This window comes from Geotrypetes seraphini, chromosome 1, assembly GCF_902459505.1.
Source record: "Geotrypetes seraphini chromosome 1, aGeoSer1.1, whole genome shotgun sequence".
Lineage (NCBI taxonomy): Eukaryota > Metazoa > Chordata > Amphibia > Gymnophiona > Dermophiidae > Geotrypetes > Geotrypetes seraphini.
The window spans coordinates 292165653-292185594 of NC_047084.1; the positions used below are offsets into that span (position 1 = coordinate 292165653).

At 41.9% G+C, this 19942-nt stretch overlaps 1 protein-coding gene across 7 annotated transcripts in view; it reads right to left on the reverse strand.

Moving 5' to 3' along the window:
• EXOC6B (exocyst complex component 6B) overlaps positions 1-19942 on the reverse strand; it is a 920925-nt gene that overhangs the window by 31088 nt on the left and 869895 nt on the right. For 6 of the 7 annotated variants that reach the window (XM_033953524.1, XM_033953543.1, XM_033953525.1 and 3 more), the window contains one exon: positions 7450-7562. In XM_033953524.1, coding sequence (XP_033809415.1) covers positions 7450-7562 — 113 coding nt within the window. Of the gene's footprint in view, positions 1-7448; positions 7563-19942 lie in introns of those variants that run through there. The other variant, XR_004540231.1, reaches the window with a different exon arrangement.

Below are 19942 nucleotides of genomic sequence, written 5' to 3' on the forward strand. Positions count from 1 at the left end.
CGCCAATGGATCTCTGCTTGTTCCTTCTATGACCAGATTTTGAGACAGACCCTGGTTTCTGAAATGACTGCTCTTATCAGATGGACTTATGAAATGTTGGACATTTAAGATGTGCTTTGGTTTCTAGCTCAAGTTTGGGTTTTCCTGCTTATGCCCACATGTTTTATCTCTTTGTTTGGGACTATTGTAACACCATGAAGGGAGAACATGGCGGTAAATTACGCTCTGTTGCCTTTTTTTATAGTCACTCCTGTTCAAGAAAGCCCTGGCTGCTTGTGCTATGGTGGTAGAGATGGTTACTTCTTTGATCCTAGGTCACCTCATTACCCTTCATACTTTTCACGATGTCCAAGCCCTTCTTTTAAATAGGCTTCTGGGTCTCAAGGGTGAACAAGATTCTCTTCCTCTCTTTTTTCACAGCTTCCTCTGAATTTGTTGCCTGGCATTTGGCAGGTGCCCAAAGCCGCCCTTTTGGACGGACTTTGGTGCAAAGAGGGGAAACCCTGGATACCAGCTGCTAGCTCTCCCTTATTCATTGCCCAATATCATGGTATTGGTTATCGTAGTGCTCGCTCGACATTTTAACTTCTTGCTAGTGATATTTTCATTCTTGACCTTTTGCTCCTTGATACAGAGATATATAGTTCAATAATTACAGCTGGCACGGTTGTGAATTGAAAATAAATTGGAAAATACAATTCCTTTCTATTGTTTTAGCTGAAATTAGGATGTTGCCAATTTAAAATGTTTTTGTCCGGATGTATACATAGCCATCCCAGATCAGTTTTGGCACAGATATTTCTAATGTTTTCCACGGGTCCTCTTTATCACTGCAGAGATAGAGACGCTCCAAAGAGACATTAGCTTTATGCCTTTTTTCAAATATGAGATGGTTATGATATACATTATTTGTTGTTTTGGTTTTTTTTATATCAATGTGTTTATTTGCAGAGTTAAATTCAGCCCTGCACACTTGACAGATGGAGAAATAGCTCCACGCTTAAAACTTTATGTTTTGTCTGTGTCATGTCTACTTGTCTTAGTTTAGTGGGTACCCCAGGATACATAATATTGGCCATTTCTAGAGCTCTTTTTCCACTTCTTACTAGCCTAACTGCGCAATGTTCTTTTACTTTTAGCTTTTATATTCTGAATATAGTTTAGTTAAGGGTTATATGTTTAAGAAAAAAGTTTTACTTTATACAGCGTTTATTTCGTGGTGTTCCCCACATATGATCCATTCAATGTACATTTCTGAATACATTCAGTACAGGTAACATGGTTTCTCTTGTTTTCTATCTCTTATTTGGATCACATTGGAGTACAGCTGCTGAATGATATTTGGAATGCTTTTCAAGCATTTCTTTTCAAGTATCTCTTTCTGTATGCACAGACATCTGGCTGCTCTCCCTTTGAGATTCTCACGGGATGACCTTTCCCCGCCCCATGGGTAGATTTTCCCTTGATACAGGAGGAATACGTCCAAAAGCTAATTGAAATATTAGGGCTTGTTCAAAGAAACGTGTCTTGCACTTCTCCTTTCTCTCCACAGATTCCTACCCATTTTTTCCAGCCTGGTGATTGTCCAGCAGCTTTCCAAGGATCGGAAGCAGACAGATTTCCCCTTTGGCCTTCCCACTACTGTGATCGCTGTGACCAGGCCCGCTGCACTCACTGAGGAGTTTCCTGTTTGGATCCACGCAAGTCGCTTGAAGAGGGTTAACCTAAAACCCCAGAAGCAAGTCTTCCCTGCGCAGATTTCACCTCCTCCAGTGGAACAACATGATGATCTCATTGCAGCATTCTACCAACTTTATCATTCTCTTACTGGCACTGCTGCTGCTAGTTTTTCTCCCTGTATGAATCCTTTTCACTGGGTCTACAGGGATGATGTGTTCTGGGTCCACGACACTTTCTGCCCATACTCATCTGTAAATGACACTCCTGCTGTAAACAGCACCCCCGACACCTCTTTGCGAACACGACGTCAAGCTGGACTACTCCCTCGCAAAGGCTGTCCTTCAATTGGAATCCAGAAAAGACCGATGCTACCCTTTGGTATAATTCCAACAGTGTGCAAGTTGCCACCTTCTCCTTTGAGTATTGTGACATTGTGGACTGTTCATCAATTGATATCCCAAGGCTGTGCTATTGGTCCTCAGAGATTCCTAAAACTAAGGACATATATGTATATGTTACTGACTTACGTTGGGGGGATAAGTGTGCATTCTGGGGAGTGGTAGGGTGGAATATTAATACTGACTGGGTTTATAAACTAGAAAATACTCTGAAAAACAGTGGACCAAAATGGTAAATCACTGCTTACTTGTATGACCCTTCATAAGGTTGGACACTGTTATAGGAAAAGTGTTCCTGCACAAATTATTAAGCTTTCTCTTACTATTGACAACCCTAGACCTACTGATGAAGGTATGTACATTATGGACATGTGGTTTAAGGGTGGGTCTAGCTATCATCAGTTTTCTTACGGGATCTATCTACCTCCACTCATCCTCTCCCGCCATTTTGTGGGGGTCCCAAAAAATACTAACCCACTGGCCCCTACATTCAATAAACTTACTGACATGATGGCTATTGCCAATCCCACCTTTGAAGATATTGTGGCTGTTGAGGTAGGGTTTTCAGAACGTAACCTTTGGTTAGAATGGATGAAATTCACTGCTGATCAACATAATAAGAGTAATTGTTACATATGTGCTCAAGCTAGACCCCATCTAGGAACCGTACATCTGGACCTCCCTCCTGGTATCCAACCATGCCTTTTTGGGTTATTTACCAGTATCTCCTCTAATTTTACCTATCCTCTTTGTGCACTGCAGTGTTCTAAATACCCTTTGTTGCCAGGACAGCAAAAGCTTGATATTGCCGTTATCATCTATAAGGGCAATTACACATGTCATGTTTCTAATCTGACACAGGGTAGTTTTGTAGGTAATTTACCCCCAGGTTATTGTTCTGTCTTGGCTCATAGGTATGCCCCATTGTTGCTGCATCAGATTTGATATTTACTGGCTTTATGGAGACTTTTGGCTCCCTGTTAAGCTACCCAGCCAGTGGATAGGCCAGTGCACTTTAGTTAAGGTTACTATGCTTCTGCATATTTTTCTGAAAGGCATCCTTCCTATTCACATGGTTTTTTCCTTTTATTTGTCTTGATATAAATCTGATCACATGTATACATAGATGCTATAGGGGTCCCAAGAGGGGTCCCAGATGAATTTAAGGCCCGAGCTCAGGTTAAGGCTGGGTTTGAGTTCCTTATTCCCTTTATTACTATTAATAAGAATGTTGATCGGATTAGTTAAAATTATTATAATCAGCAACGCTTTGTGAACTATTCTAGGGACGCCTTGCAAGGTATTACTGATTAATTAGGCTCCACTTCTCAGATGGTTCTCAAAATCATATGGCCCTAGATATGATTCTAGCTGAGAATTCTGAAAAATTCTCCTCAGTATTTTATGCTGTTGTACTTTTCTTTCTGACAATATAGGTCCTCCTATGGACATTCAGAAATTAGCAGACCTCTTTGCTGAGTTCAAATGTAACTCTGATTTATCTAATTCTTGGGATCAGCACTTTAGTTGAATGCATAATCTCTTATTATTTGCACTCTTGTCTTGACTGCTCATGTACTGTGTTATTCGTATTACAGCTCCTAAAAGACCCCTCCTTGAGAGACATACCTAAGGTATCACTCCCTTCCAGCTCATGCTGTGTATTTGTGACGTCATTTACATGTCGTAAGAGGGGATTTGAAGGGACACGTATCAGAACTTTAGTAAGTGTCCTTAGGCATATGTTGCTTAAAGATGCAAAGGTAGGCCCTGTTTATCTTTCCCTTCTTTGAAGATGGTATAAGGACATCTAATGTTTGAAAAGATGTGTGTTCTTATGCTATGTTTAATCCAGATATTGTTTGCCTTCTCTTACCAAATATTATAAGGCTATTCTATTATGTAGTTTTCCTTAAGTTGTGTTTGAAGTTGTAAATCCAGATTGTTTGCCTTCTCCTGCTGATATACTACAAGGCCATTGTATATTTGAGAGATGTGTTTTCTTATTCTGTAGTAAAGTGAATTCAATTGTTTTGTTAAGCCGTATTTACAGACAGCTTTAGTTAAGAAGCTCTGCTGGTTAAGGCTTTTTCTTACCTTTTGGACTTCAATCTCTAGCTAGGAAAAATGCTGATGTGTTTAAAGTTTCATGTGACCTTACGTCACATGCCATCACATGCTGGCAAACCTGATTCGTATAAATATGTGAAACTCATAATAAAAGACGGACATATTTGAAAGATGGTTTCTGGTCTTTAAGATGTGTCCCCAGGTACCTGACTTACATATGACAGAGACAGAGAAAGTATGGGGCAGGAATTGGGACCTGAATCCTTTTCACTTATTGGAGCTAATTTATCAACTCCTGAAGTGACCAATAGTCATCAACCATTTAATTAATGGTGTCTCTTAGTATTACCAAGGCTGTATTAGGAACTCAACTTTGACATAAAGCCTCAAAGAATTGGTGCACATTTCTTTTTTTTGCTACGCTTGTAACAGAACTAATATTTCTATTTGGAATCTGCAGATTAGATTGTACCAAGCTATGATCTGTCCAAGGTAATGATAAAATGCCAGCTTTAACCCTTTATTACCCTAGGTACAAAACTTAGATTGTGAGTCTACTAGGGACAAAGGAGGTACCTACACTTTGGGTTGTACCACTGACTCCATTACACTATTTTATATTCCTTAAACACAAATTAGTTCTTCTGACTATTCCAAGAATGCAGTAACCTGTCCAAACAGCTCAAGTACTGAAGCCAGATAGGTCACCAGTGGATGCATGCCAGAAACAATTGATGAATTCCATGGGGTTGTCTCTGCAAAGAAAGATATGCCCCATCTTAAAGATGCCCAGAATATGCTGCCATCTTCCAAGCTCAGCATCTCCTTTGTGGCATCCCTTTTTCCTTTCTTTTTGGCCTTCCGCAGACAGGATGCTATCAGTGCAGCCTCTAGGTGTGGAAGAAAGTGAGGACCCTAGGGTCTGACAGAAAACCCAACTAGAAGCATATGCCTTGTGAGAACCAGGGCGCAATGATTCACTAAAAAGGATTATTATAAATTATATATACATATACAATATCTGGAAAAGTAATAATAAACTTCTAAGTATTTTCTTTCAATATGTGCTTATTTAATACTTATGTTATGGATCATGTTTAGCATCTCTTGTACTAATGTTTTAAAATTTTCAATAAAATTTCATGGAAAAAAATTATATATAAATTCTTTTTTTTTTTTTTTAATAAATCATGTTTGTTTCTTTAGTACTTCTATTGGCTTCGGTGTGCGTGTACATAGTTATGTGCACAATAGAGTACCAGAAGTTGGGTCTTATGATAAACAATATGAGAACAGTGAACAGAAGAAGTGAACATGGAAAGTCGATCTGTGGATAGTTTGTTGAGCTTGCACAGTGCTTTTCTGTCTTGTAGGCTTCAATTCTAGTACACTATAATGCAAGTAAGATCAAGATCCCTCTTCGTTTCCATTTTAAAAATACATTTGCCTGTCCTCTGTGAGTTATCAAATTTAGCTCTTATTCAATAGCTTCAGCCAATTAATTCATTAGCCGTGGTCCAGCCCCCCCACCCTAAAGTGCACCCTAACAAGTCTTATCATGATGCTGATCACAGTCAACCTTTTTTTGTTGTTATTGTTAAAACTAAAAATATAGGATCAATCTTATTGTCTTTCTTAGGCTCCTTTTCAGTCTTCAGGTAGGTACACAGCCTGTTATACATGATTTCTGTTTTTAATTCGCAGTGAGCCCTTGTCTCTAGACTCATTTCTCTCAGATGCTTATTTCTGTGGGACCTACAAGCTCCTAGCATTTATTAGCCACAGCCTGTTATTTAAAAGTATAGAGCTTTATTTTCATCTTTTTTTCCTGGCCACTTGACATGAGTAAGTGGACAGATACATCAAGCATTCTGTTTCTGCAAACTGTAGTTTGGTACTTTATAACCTGCGTTGCATTATGCCCCCTCCCCTCCCCCCCAAAAAGCTGTTAAATTTAAGTCCTATGAATCTAAGAAATATTTAAATAAGAAGAATTCTAACATTTATAGCCTTAACTGACATATCAGGTTGAGCATAAAGATATAAACATATTAAATATTAACGCTAACTTAAAAGACTTTTTAGTTTCAGATTTACTTTTATATTGATGAACTGATCTGCTAACTAATTTTCTTTTTTATATGCTTCAGTTTCTGTTTATAAATTTATTCGAGAGAAATAAACCAGGAGAAACAAGTCCACCATGTCCATGAACGCGAAGCCAAAAAAGTGGGGTATCACAAAAGGCAAAGGAGGCCACCAGTCAACATAGAGATAAAAAGCAGTCTTTATTTGCAAAGATATCAGTGGATGGAGACTTGACACAGCAAAGCAGCACCTGGAGTACTGCGTCCAGCACTGGTCACCGTACATGAAGATGGACATGGTACTACTCGAAAGAGTCCAGAGAAGAACGACTAAAATGGTTAAAGGGCTGGAAGAGTTGCCATACAGTGAGAGATTGGAGAAACTGGGCCTCTTCTCCCTTGAAAAGAGGAGACTGAGAGGGGACATGATCGAAACATTCAAAATACTGAAGGGAAATAGACTTAGTAGATAAAGACAGACTGTTCACACTCTTCCAAAGTAGAGAAAACGAGAGGGTACTTTCTAAAGTTGAAAGGGGATAGATTCCGTACAAACGTAAGGAAGTTTTTCTTCATCCAGAGAGTGGTGGAGAGATGGAACGCTCTTCCGGAGGGAAAACACCCTCCAGGGTTTCAAGACTAAGTTGGACAAGTTCCTTCTAAACTGGGACGTACGCAGGTGAGGCTGGACTCATTTAGCGCACTGGTCTTTGACCTGGGGGCCGCTGCATGAGCAGACTGCTGGGCAGGATGGACCACTGGTCTGACCCAGCAGCAGCAATTCTTATGTTCTTATATCCTAAGTCTTTTGACATAAAAGCTACACATCTCGGTCTTGCTAGAGATTATCCATTTATTGGATATAGCTTATACTCAGGATCTTCAGCAAGGGTTGGATTGACTCCTTAGGTGGGCTTCACAGTTGAAACATGGCCGTGTCGAGTCTCCCTTCACTGATATCCTTGCAAATAATGATGGCTTTTTATCTCTACACTGACTGGTGACCTCCTTTGCCTTTTTATAAAATTATTTGGCCACATGCTTCACTTTTAACTTCAGCTAAATCAGGAGCTTTGATGTACACCATTCAGTAGAACACCATAATGGAAATCATTCTGCAGTATAGAAAATGCTAAAAGTAGTAAGCTCAAAACCCTAAATGAAGGCTATTTATTGTGTTGGACTGTAAAAGTAGTAAGCTGACATAAACCTACTTTTCCAACAGGATGAGAGCTGTTGTTGGGTTCACACGCAGGTACTTGCAGGTAGGTTGCCCATAATCTGCCAAGTAAGTTGACCAATCCCACTGGATGAAGAGATCTAAAAGCTGAAAAGAAACAAATTAAGAATGAATGAAGAAATAAAACAAAAGCTTAAGTACAGAAAAGGCTCTTGTATGAGACAAGATTAGTAGATGCAATGAAGAAAAGGAGTCTATGATGATACCCACAGGATACAAAAATAGATTGTCAAGGGAATCTGTGAGCAATCCATTGGCCTGTACAGAAAACCCATAGGCTGCTGTTTCAAGTAACAGAATCATTGTGTCTGCCATACAGCCACTGGTCACAACCTACAACCTCTTAACAGTAATACAGCAGATTTTTTGTCTTAAATTTCTTTATTAATTATTGGAACAGTAGTGTTTCTCAATCTTTTCAAGCCAAGTACCCCCTAAGCCTAACAAATACCAACCGAGTACCCCCACCCAAACTCCACCCCTGACTCCACCCCCATAATAATACTAATTGTAATGCAATTTCTTCCATCCACTTTTCATATACACACAATATAATCTTATTAATAAATAATGGTAACCACATAATTAAACAAAACACAAAGCACACTGTACACAGAGAAAATGTTAATTATCATTTATATTCAGTAAGAAATCTTATTAATAAATAATGGTAACCACATAATTAAACAAAACACAAAGCACACTGTACACAGAGAAAATGTTAATTATTATTTATATTCGGTAAGAATTATGTGGGTTAAAGTAAAAGGTATAACTTCTAGATTTCGGATTCAGTATTCTCCAAGGATCAGATAAATTAAATTGCTCAATCATATCCTGCAATAATGCCCAAGATTATATTTTCCTAAATTGAACTTTAGAACATCTGTTTAATAGATGCAGTGCAGTGTTAAACCCACACTAGCTACCTAACACAGGAAGGAACAGCAGCAGGGAATAATATGGGTGTATCAGAGTTGTGGATTGCTCTGACAGAGTGCAGTTAGTACATGACTGCCAACTGAAGAAACCATTATCTTTTCCTCTTTCTAAGAGATCCCACGTGCCTATCTCATGCTTTCTTGAATTCAGTTTCTGTCTCCACCACCTCTTCCGAGAGACTTCTACACATCTACCACCCTTTCTGTAAAAAAGTATTTCCTTAGATTACTCCTGAGCTTATCACCTCTTAACTTCATCCTATGCACTCTCATTCCAGAGCATCCTGTCAAATGAGAGACTTGATTCATGCACATTTACAACATATAGGTATTTAAACATCTATCATATCTCCCCTCACTCACCTTTCCTCCAAATATTACATATTGAGATCTTTAAGTCTGTTCCCATAAGCCTTACAACAAAGACCATGCACCATTTTAGAAGCCTTCCTATGGACTAACTCCATCCTTTTTATATCTTTTTGAAGGTGTGGTCTCCAGAATTGTACACAATATTCTAAATGAGGTCTCACCGACAAAGGGCTACCTCGTGGTCCAGTGGGCCGCTCTCCCACCCGGCCATGTTGGCTGGGCCTTCTTCCTGTAACTTTAAAGTGAAGACCGGCAGGAGAGATGCCCATTCCCTCTTGCTGGAAGGCCCAGCTCTTCAAAATGACGATCCTTCCTCTTCTCAGTGCATCCAGAGATATACTGGGAGGGGCCTAAGGCCATGATTGGATCAGGCGCATAAGGTCACTTCCCAGGCTGCACCGGGAAGGGGAAGGCTCACCGTTTTGAAGAGGCGGGACTGCTGGTATTTTACAATAGGCGTTGAACCTGGATAATTTACGCTGTGAGCTGGGCTGTTTTATGTTTTTGTCTTTAAGATTGTGATTTAAAGGAAAGATGATTTATTATTTTTTTCTTCTTTTTCAGCATTTCCCTGACGAAGCTTTTTGCAAAACAGGGAGCCCTGTTGGAAAATGTGGTGACAGCATGCAGGCAGTGGAGATTCAGTAGCCGCTCTGCACTTTGCTTATGTTCCACTTTGCGGGTTTTTCCTGCTTCTAATGCCCAGCACTACAAAGACTACTTTTTCAGATATGTTTCGATATATTTATGCAATAGTTGAAATAAGAAAAGTAATTTTTTCCCATTTATCTTTGAAGTTTTTTGACCGAGGATGTGTCTTCCTGCCTCAATAATTGGATATTAAGGCAGGTTTGTCTTAAGTGGGAGTTGTATTTTCTAAGGACCCCCCTATTAGACACTGAAGTCTTTTCTCCAATTTTGAATAAGATTGGGGTTTGAATGTATTGTTATATGTAATGCTGGGTAGATTATTGGATGTATATTATAGACATAAAACCTTACAAAAAGTACAATATAAAAAACCCAAAAGAATATAATGTCTTCTCATAGCTACAAACATAGTCCCTCATTCTGTAACCATATTTCATTTTGCAAAACAGATGGCGTTTCAGCAATCTTTTAAATGTTTTCAAATTCCCCTGTCGCCGTATATATTGTGGAAGCCTGTTCCATTCCTCTGGACCAACACAGAAGAACACACCTGCTCTTAATTCCTTTCTCGTCGAGATCTTCAAAATCCCAGTGGTCACAGGAACGCAACTTAGGGCGGATATCAAACCCATATTCCTCAATCATTCCCTTTATTACAACTGTCTTAGCCTTTAGTGATCTTGTATTAATTACCCCAACATTCACTCTGCCTTCATCCATATGACTCACCATAGCACAGATATCAGATTTACAAATCGCTCACGGTACACAGTTCTCCTTACCCCCTCCAGCGATTCATAGTACCCCTGTCCAGTAATCACTGGTATCAGCTGCATCTCTTCCATATCCAAATACCTGCACACAATCTAAAACACAGTTTCAAATAAAGGCTTAGGCTCCTATTCGGGTTGGCCCAGGTGGGATTTGAGCCACCTGGGCCAATCAGGTCCTAAGGCCAGCCATTCAACGGATGGGAGTCGCGGGTCGGTGGGGGTGGGGTGATCGTGAGTTCGGGGGGGGCCCTTGCGTCGAAGGCAGGAGGGCTTGGCCTCCCTCCTGCCCGATCGTGTCGGGAGGGGGGTTCGGGGGTGCCGTGGGGCAAGAGGGCTTGGGCTCTCTCTTGTTCTGATCTTTATCGGGGTTCGGAGGTGCCGCGGGGCAAGAGGGCTTGGGCTCCCTCCTGCCCCGATAGTGTCGGGCAGTTCGGGGGTGCCGCGGGGCAAGAGGGCTTGGGCTCCCTCTTGCCCTGATCATTGTAGGGCGGGATTCTGTAACCGGTGTTGTTTCTGACAGACACCGGTTACAGAATCCAGCTTTTAAGCGAAGGACTAGCTCTTCCTTCGCCTAAAAGCCCTTGTTTTAGATGTTTGGGACTTAGGCTTTTTTTTAGGTTGATTATATGGTGTTAGTGTAGAGGTAGTGGTGGTCTGGGCGTTTAAATAGCTGAACGTAGAGGCAGGCCATTATAAAAAAAACAAACTCCTTTTGGACTTTTTTTTGATAATGGACATTTTCCCTGCTTCTATTTTCAACGTTTAAGGCCTTAGGCCAAAAGAGGACTTAAGACTTTTTTTTTATTATGCCCCTCCACTTGTTTAAAAAATTTATTTTTTAGATTTATATTATTACATTGCTGTATTCTTATTTTTTTTTTTTTCTTATGTTGTCCACTTTGAACCTGTTTCAGGGAGTTGGCAGAATATAAGTACCACTAGTATTACTGGAGAACATGGTCAAAGCAACTAACATAAAAGGGTCCAAAAGAGGTTTGGAAAAGTCCATGAAACAGCATTAGCCAGGTTGATTTGGGAAAATCTTTGCTCATCTCTAGAAATTAGCTATGAGAAATTTGAATTACTTTTTGAGATCTGTCAGAGAGTACTAATGACTGTGGCTAGCCTCCATCGGGGATACAACGCCGTACTTGATAGACTGGTCTGACTTAGTATTGCTTTTATGTTCTTATGTTCAACTGTGCATTTTTATAGGTCATTCTGGGGGAGATGGGCTTTGGTGGTCATGACTGTTAAGTTGAATCTTCATATGGATGGGGTGAGAGAGATCTAGGGTCCTGTTAATTGAGGAGGGACACAAGGTTGAAGATTCTCTTATGGTACCTAATCTTATCTGTTTATATCAGCCTCTTCTCTAAACTATTTTCCCCTTATTGATATCCCTCTTCATTCTTCTACAGCACATCTGTCCCCATCAATCTTAAAAATTATATGGGATTTTATTTTTATTATGATTGATGTATTGCATTTTAATATGCTTGCTAAATGTTATACTTAAATGTAAATGTATCTTTTAAATTACCTAGATTATATGGATAGGTGGATTACAAAATCTAATAAATAAAATGAAATATTTACAACCAGTAGAGCAGACTTTTCTAGAATAATGCTAAAAGCTCCCCTGGCCTGTGTCTTTCAGGGCCTCACCAAGTCAAATAAGGGAAATAGAACACATTTTTGGGATTTGCAAGGGCCAAACAAACCAAACTCAATAGTTGCAGATCAGAATTGGATAAAATATTGTTTAAGCCATAACCTCAGTAATAGTCTACCCCTTTACATTGCCTATGAGGCCAAATGCAGGCTCCCATCTATCTGTATCCCCACTGACAGGACACCACAGTCCCTTCCCTGCAAGCAGCAATACAACTACACACTTAGCATCATCTCCTTTCTGAGGTACTGTAGTAATGAACATAGAACCTAAATACATTAGTAGAAACTATTAGTAAAAAGGAGGTTATTTTATAGTATTACATTCCAAACAAGCTAACACGGTATAAAACAGAGATATTCTTGGACGTCTAAGGAGACTGGGTATGACAAGAGAGGAATATCTGTTTTTGATGAGCACCCATTCTTTGCACGGTGGAGCCCCGTACATACAGTGAAACACAGAAACATGATAATAATAATAATAACTTTATTTTTCTATACCGCCATAGTCAAAGTGATTTGATGGCAGATAAAGGCCAAATGGGTCATCCAGTCTGGCCATCACAGCATCTACTATCTCCTCCCTTCTCTAAGAGATCCCACATGCCTGTCCCCTGCTATCTTGAATTCAGATACAGTCTGTCTCCACCACTTTTATCAGAAGACTATTCCACACATCTACCATCTTTTCTGTAAAGAAGTATTTCCTTAGATTACTCTTGAGCCTATCACATCTTAACTTCATCCTATGTCCTCTTCTACCAGAGTTTTCCTTCATTTGAAAAAGACTCACATCCTATGCATTAACGCAACGGAGATATTTAAACATCTTTATTATATGCCCTCTCTCCCATCTTTCTTCCAGAGTATGCATCAGTGATGCTTAATGTTTCAACAAGACAATGAGAAGCTACTGAGAAGGGGACCAGTAACTGAGCAAGAAGATAGGAACAGTGAAGGATAAGAAATTCAAGTGAATTACTTTAATTGGTCATTGTATTAATCATGGGACCGGTGCTATTTAACTTATTTATAAATGATCTGGAAATTGGAACGACAAGTGAGGTGATTAAATTTGCAGATGATACAAACTGTTCAAAGTTGTTAAAACGCAAGCATATTGTGAAAAATTAAAGGCGGACCTTAGGAAATTGGAAGACTGGGCGTCCAAATGGCAGATGAAATTTAATGTGGACAAATGCAAAGTGATGCACGTTGGGAAGAAAACCTGACTCACAGTTACCGGATGCTAGGGTCCACCTTGGGGATTAGCGCCCAAGAAAAGGATCTGGGTGTCATCGTAGACAATACGATGAAATCTTCCGCCCAATGGGCGGCAGCAGCGGACAAAAAAGCAAATAGGATGCTAGGAATTATTAAAAAAGGGATGGTTAACAAGACTAAGAATGTTATAATGCCCCTGTATCGCTCCATGGTGCGACCTCATCTGGAGTATTGCATTCAGTTCTGGTCTCCTTATCTCAAGAAAGATATAGTGGCACTAGAAAAGGTTCAAAGAAGAGCGACCAAGATGGTAAAGGGGATGGAACTCCTCTCGTATGAGGAAAGACTAAAACGGTTAGGGCTCTTCAGCTTGGAAAAAAGACGGCTGAAGGGAAATATGATTGAAGTCTATAAAATCCTGAATGGAGTAGAATGGGTCTATTGGATCGATTTTTCACTCCGTCAAAAATTACAAAGACTAGGGGACACTCGCTGAAGTTACAGGGAAATACTTTTAAAACCAATTGGAGGAAATTTTTTTCACTCAGAGAATAGTTAAGCTCTGGAACGCGTTTGCCAGAGGATGTGGTAAAAGCGGATAGCATAGCTGGTTTTAAGAAAGGCTTGGACAAGTTCCTGGAGGAAAAGTCTATAGTCTGTTATTGAGGAACACATGGGGGAAGCCATTGCTTGCCCTGTTTCGGTAGCATGGAGTATTGCTACACCTTGGGTTTTGGCCAGGTACTACTGACCTGGATTGGCCACCGTGAGAACGGGCTACTGGGCTTGATGGACCATTGGTATGACCCAGTAAGGCTTTTATGTTCTTATTTGTGATTAGTTTTACCCTCATTACATATTTAAACTAAATTCCTTCTTTCTTTGTATGAACCAAAGACAAGGCTGTTTCGTCAAATATATAAATATCCTTTAACAAACTGCTTGTTATGCACTACCTGACCAGCAATGAGAGAAACATCCATAAACTTTAATCTCCCTACCATAACCAAACATAAGAAAAGACCCGAAGAACAGATTCATTAAAAACACATCTCTTGAACCCATATTCAGACACATCTGCTCCCACACTAACTCCATCTCAATGGGTAATAAGGGGCACCTGGCCTCTTCTACACTCCCACAATGTACACTTAAACTGCATTGCTTACCCACTTGACCTTTGCTTCTTCATCTTACTTTCAGATAATTTAGTCATTTTTGTACTTTTGATGTTGTTTATCCTGCATTAAGTATCCAGTCTTCTGGATAGTGACTGACTCACTCACTCCTTTTGAAATAAGTAGGTGGGGCTTGGCATGCCTCTTTAAGCAATGCATCTGCCTACTTTTTTTTCTCTTCCATAGTGTTTATTTCAAAATAATGTAGAGTATGTTTTGGGGATCAAGCAGTAATCCAGGTCTTGTCAGCACCATGTCAGGCGCACAAACCAAAGACTAAGGCCCATGTGCTCAAAATTCACTGTGTCTTTAACATTCAATGTTAAACCAGTATTTCAGCTATCGCTGCCCAAAATGGCTAATTGCAGTCTTTTCTGTGGTTTGCAGCAGCCTCTGATAATTGTATAAATAGAGATCATCAATATTAAAATGAGCACTCTGATCGATAACCTGATGATAGACAATAAGAAGAGCCAGTTTTTAACACTCCAAAATCTCCAACAGGTCTGGAGGAGCCAGTAGTGTTAAAAAAACAAAAATGTTTCCTCAACAGCAGCTTTTTATTTTAATTGTGTGTGTGTGTGTGTTACATATGCACAATATCTGTCCCCATTAAAAATAATTACAAAAATAGTTTTGGAAGGACCTCCCCCCTGACAATGGCCAACAGCCCCCAATTTTTAAAAAATTGGCAAGACAGAAGCCCACTCCCTCCTACCTCAGCCACCTGAACCCCCCCACCCCCCTGAAATTGAAGATAGGCAGGAGGGATGCCTAACCCAAGGAGGACACTAGCATCGGGTAACTATGATTTGGATTATTCTTCCCAATGTGAATCACTTTGCATTTGTCCACATTAAATTTCATCTGCTACTTGGATGCTTATGTTGGTGACCATAATTATAGTATATTCACACATACCTTGGAGCAATTTTTGTTATAAAAGGCTCTTTTCTTTGTGTAAAATATCCTCCAACATTACAACAGAACCACCTTTATAGAGCAGCCCCCTTCTCCCCCCACAGGGGACAGTGCTTAGTCCTTGGCTTAAGATGAGGTTCATTCCATTCATTATGCACATATCTAACCTACTTGGAGATATTGCCCCTGAGAGGTACAGTTCTACTCTAATGGGCTACTTATCTACTATAATAAAACGCTAAGCACGTATGCGCACTCTTACCTGCGTGATCCGTGAGTCCGTGGCCGGCAGGAGTGCACATGTGCGCTTCGACTCCCCCTCATTCACTGTAAGGCAGTTTGTCGTCGTTGCCTCCCCCCAGCGCACCCCTCGTCGGTGCACCTGAACCCCCGTTGACCCTCCCATCCGACCCTCCCACCGCGAGATGACCACAAACCTCTTGACTCCAGCAACATCTGCAGTACTCTAAACACGCTGCTTCGCGGCCTTCTACTGTCCTGATTTCCTCTGCCACGTCCCTGATGACATCGAGACAGAGACGCGGCAGAGGAAATCACAGGCAGTAGAAGGCCACGAAGCAGCATGTTTAGAGTGCTGCGGACGCTGCTGGAGCCGGGAGGTTTGTAGGTCATCTCGCAGTGGGAGAGTCGGATGGGAGGGCCAGTGGGGTCTGCTGCACGGCTGCAGTAGTAGCAGGGGGGGGGAGAGATGGAAACATGCTGATCAATGGTTCTACTGCACAGGTGGATGGGAGGGAGGGATAGAAAAATGCCGGGTTCTACTGTATGGGGGGATGGGGGGTAGAAATGGAAAGATGCTGCTCAAGGGTTCTACTGCACAGAGGGATGGGAGGGAGGGAGGCAGGCAGGCTGGCTTCGGGGGTGGGGGTGGGACAAAGTCTGGAAGGTAGTAAGGGGGACATTGGAAGGAGGCACTGGGGGCACTAAGGACATAGGAGGCACTGAGGGCACTAAGGACACAGGACAGAGGCACTGGGGGCATTAAGGACATAGGAAAGGGCACTAAGGACATAGGAAGGGGCACTAAGGATATCGGAAGGAGGCATTGAGGGCACTAAGGACATAGGATGGGACATTAAGGACATAGGAAAGCAGCACTGGGGGCACTAAGGACATAAGAAGGAGGCACTGAGGGCACTAAGAACATAGGTGGGACACTATGGACATAGGAAGGGGGCCACGGAGAGACAAGCAGGCATGGCACAACAGAGAAATACAGGCAGTTAGGGGGCCAGGGAGACAAAGACAGAAAGAAAGACAGACAGACAGGGGGCCAGAGAGAGACACAGACATAATGACAGACAGAAATAATGACAGACAGCATCCAAGAAGAGAGAGAGACAAAGAAAAAACCCCCCACAGACATCTACTCTAGCACCCGTTAATGTAACGGGCTTAAAAGCACAGTTACTTACCGTAACAAGTGTTATCCAGGGAGAACAGGCAGCTATTCTCACATATGGGTGACGTCTCCGACGGAGCACGGATGCGGACGCCTCGCAAGCAGAGTTGCTTGAAGAAACTCGAAGTTTCGAGTCACCTGCACTGCGCATGCGTGAGTGTCTTCCCGCCCAGTGCAGGGCGCCTCTCCTCAGTTCAGATAGCTAGCAGAGAAACCAACCAGGGAAGGTGGGTGGGTTGTGAGAATAGCTGCCTGCTGTCCCTGGATAGCATCTGTTACGATAAGTAACTGTGCTTTATCCCAGGACAAGCAGGCAGGTATTCTCACATATAGGTGACCTCCAAGCTAATGAGATGGTGGGAGTGTTGGCAATTTAGGAGAATAAATTTTGTAATACTATTTGGCCAAACTGTCCATCCCCTCTGGAGAAGGTATCCATACAATAGTGAGAAGTGAAGGTATGAACCGAGGACCAAGTAGCAGCTCTACAAATTTCCTCAATAGGTGTAGATCTGAGGAAAGCTACTGAAGCTGCCATTGCTCTGACTTTATGGGCTGTGACTTTACTATGAAGGGATAATCCAGCCTGGTCATAGCAGAAAGAGATACAAGCCGCCATCCAGTTGGAGATGGTACGCTTAGAAATAGGATGGCCCAACTTATTTTGATCCAAGGAAACAAAAAGTTGAGGAACAGTTCTGTGTGGTTTGGTGCATTCCAAGTAGAAGGCCAAAGCACGTTTACAGTCCAGAGTATGAAGAGCTGATTCTCCAGGATGAGAATGAGGCTTTGGAAAAAATACTGGAAGGACGATGGATTGGTTGAGTTGAAATTCCAAGACCACTTTGGGTAGGAATTTAGGATGAGTACAAAGAACCACCTTGTCATGATGGAACACAGTGAATGGTGGGTCAGTTACTAAAGCTTGCAGTTCACTGACTCTTTGAGCGGAGTGAGGGCTATGAGAAACACCACTTTCCAAGTGAGATACTTCAGATGAGCCTTATCAATTGGTTCAAACGGAGGCTTCACGAGTTAAGAAAGGACAACATTGAGGTCCCAAACCACAGGAGGCGGTTTGAGAGGAGGGTTAACATTAAAGAGACCTTTCATAAATTCGGAAACCACTGGATGAGGAGAGAGGGGTTTCCCATCAATAGGCTGATGGAAAGCCGCAATTGCACTGAGATGGATTCGGATAGATGTAGACTTGAGGCCAGAATTGGATAAGTGCAACAAGTAGTCCAAAACAGAAGATAAGGAGGATTGCTGAGGCTCTGTATGATGAGAAAATCTAGTCCACTTTTGGTGATAGCATTGTCTAGTGGTAGGCTTCCTAGAAGCTTCTAAGACATCTCTTACAGATTGAGAAAACTGAAGAGGAGTTACGTTGAAAGGTACCAAGCTGTCAGGTATAGAGGCTGCAGGTTGGGATGAAGCAGAGATCCTTGACTCTGTGTAAGCAGAGAAGGAAAAACTGGTAGAAGGTATGGCTCCCTGGTGCTGAGTTGAAGTAGAAGGGAGTACCAAGATTGTCTTGGCCACCGAGGAGCAATGAGAATCATGGTGGCATGATCGTTCTTCAACTTGACTAGAGTCTTGAGAATGAGAGGGAATGGAGGGAATGCGTAGAGGAAGAGATTTGTCCGTTCCAGAAGAAAAGCATCTGCCTCGAGGCAGTGAGGAGAGTATATCCTGGAGCAGAACTGAGGCAGTTTGAAGTTGTGGGGAGCCGCACAAAGGTCTATCTGAGGGGTTCTCCATTGTGAAAAAATTTGATGAAGAGGCGAGGAATGGAGAGTCCATTTGTGAGGTTGTAGAAGATGACTCAAGTTGTCTGCCAAGCAATTCTTCGCCCCTTGAATGTAGACAGCTTTGAGGAAGGTGTTGTTGCGGATTAGGAAATTCTACTTTACGGAGAGGGTAGTGGATGCCTGGAATGCGCTCCCGAGAGAGGTGGTGGAGAGTAAAACTGTGACTGAGTTCAAAGAAGCGTGGGATGAACACAGAAGATTTAGAATCAGAAAATAATATTAAATATTGAACTAAGGCCAGTTACTGGGCAGACTTGCACGGTCTGTGTCTGTGTATGGCCATTTGGTAGAGGATGGGCAGGGGAGGGCTTCAATGGCTGGGAGGGTGTAGATGGACTGGAGTAAGTCTTAACAGAGATTTCGGCAGGTGGAACCCAAGCATAGTACCGGGTAAAGCTTTGGATTCTTGCCCAGAAATAGCTAAGAAGAAAAAAAAAAAAAAAAAAAAAAATTTTAAATTGAATCAGGTTGGGCAGACTGGATGGACCATTCGGGTCTTTATCTGCCGTCATCTACTATGTTACTATGTTACTATGATTGCCCAGTCCAAAACCTTCATCGCTTCTTGACAAAGGGTGGCAGAGCCAGTCTTGTTTGTTGACATAATACATGGTGACTTGGTTGTCCGTCCAGATGAGAACCACTTGGTCGTGAAGAAGATGTTGAAAAGCGTTGAGAGCCTTGAAAATCGCTCTGAGTTCCAACAGATTTATGCGACATTGACGATCCGTACTGGTCCAGTGGCCTTGAGTATGGAGACCGTCTAGATGAGCACCCCAAGCATAGGTCGAAGAATCTGTCATGAGGACTTTTTGATGAGGGGGAGTTTGAAAAAGCAAGCCTCTGGAAAGATTGGAAGAGAGCATCCACCAACGGAGAGACTTCTTGAAGGAAGGAGTGACTGAAATGTGTCAGGAAGGAGGATCGCAAACTTGCGTCCATTGAAATACCAGGGTCCACTGAGGAATTCTGAGGTGAAGTCTGGCAAAAGGAGTCACATGTACTGTGGAGGCCATGTGACCCAGAAGTACCATCATGTGTCTCACTGAGATGGAAGAGCGGGAAGACACTGTATGACAGAGTTGAAGAAGAGCTTCCAGACGTTGTAGAAGGAATGCTCTGAGTTGGACAGTGTCCAGAACAGCTCCAATGAATTGTAGAGTCTGTGAGGGCTGAAGTTGAGATTTGGGAAAGTTGATTTCGAATCCCAAACTTTGCAGGAACTAGATAGTCCGTTGGGTCGCCACAATAACCCCTTGAGATGTGGAATCTTTGATGAGCCAGTCGTCGAGGTAGGGAAATACCTGAAGACCATGATTCCGGAGAGCTGCCGCTACCACTACCAGGCACTTGGTGAACACTCTGGGAGACGAGGCCAGGCAGAAGAGAAGGGTAGTACTCTGTATTGAAAATGCAGATTCTCCACCTGAAATCTGAGATATTGACGGGAGGCTGGATGAATGGGGATATGGGTGTAGGCCTCCTTGAGATCC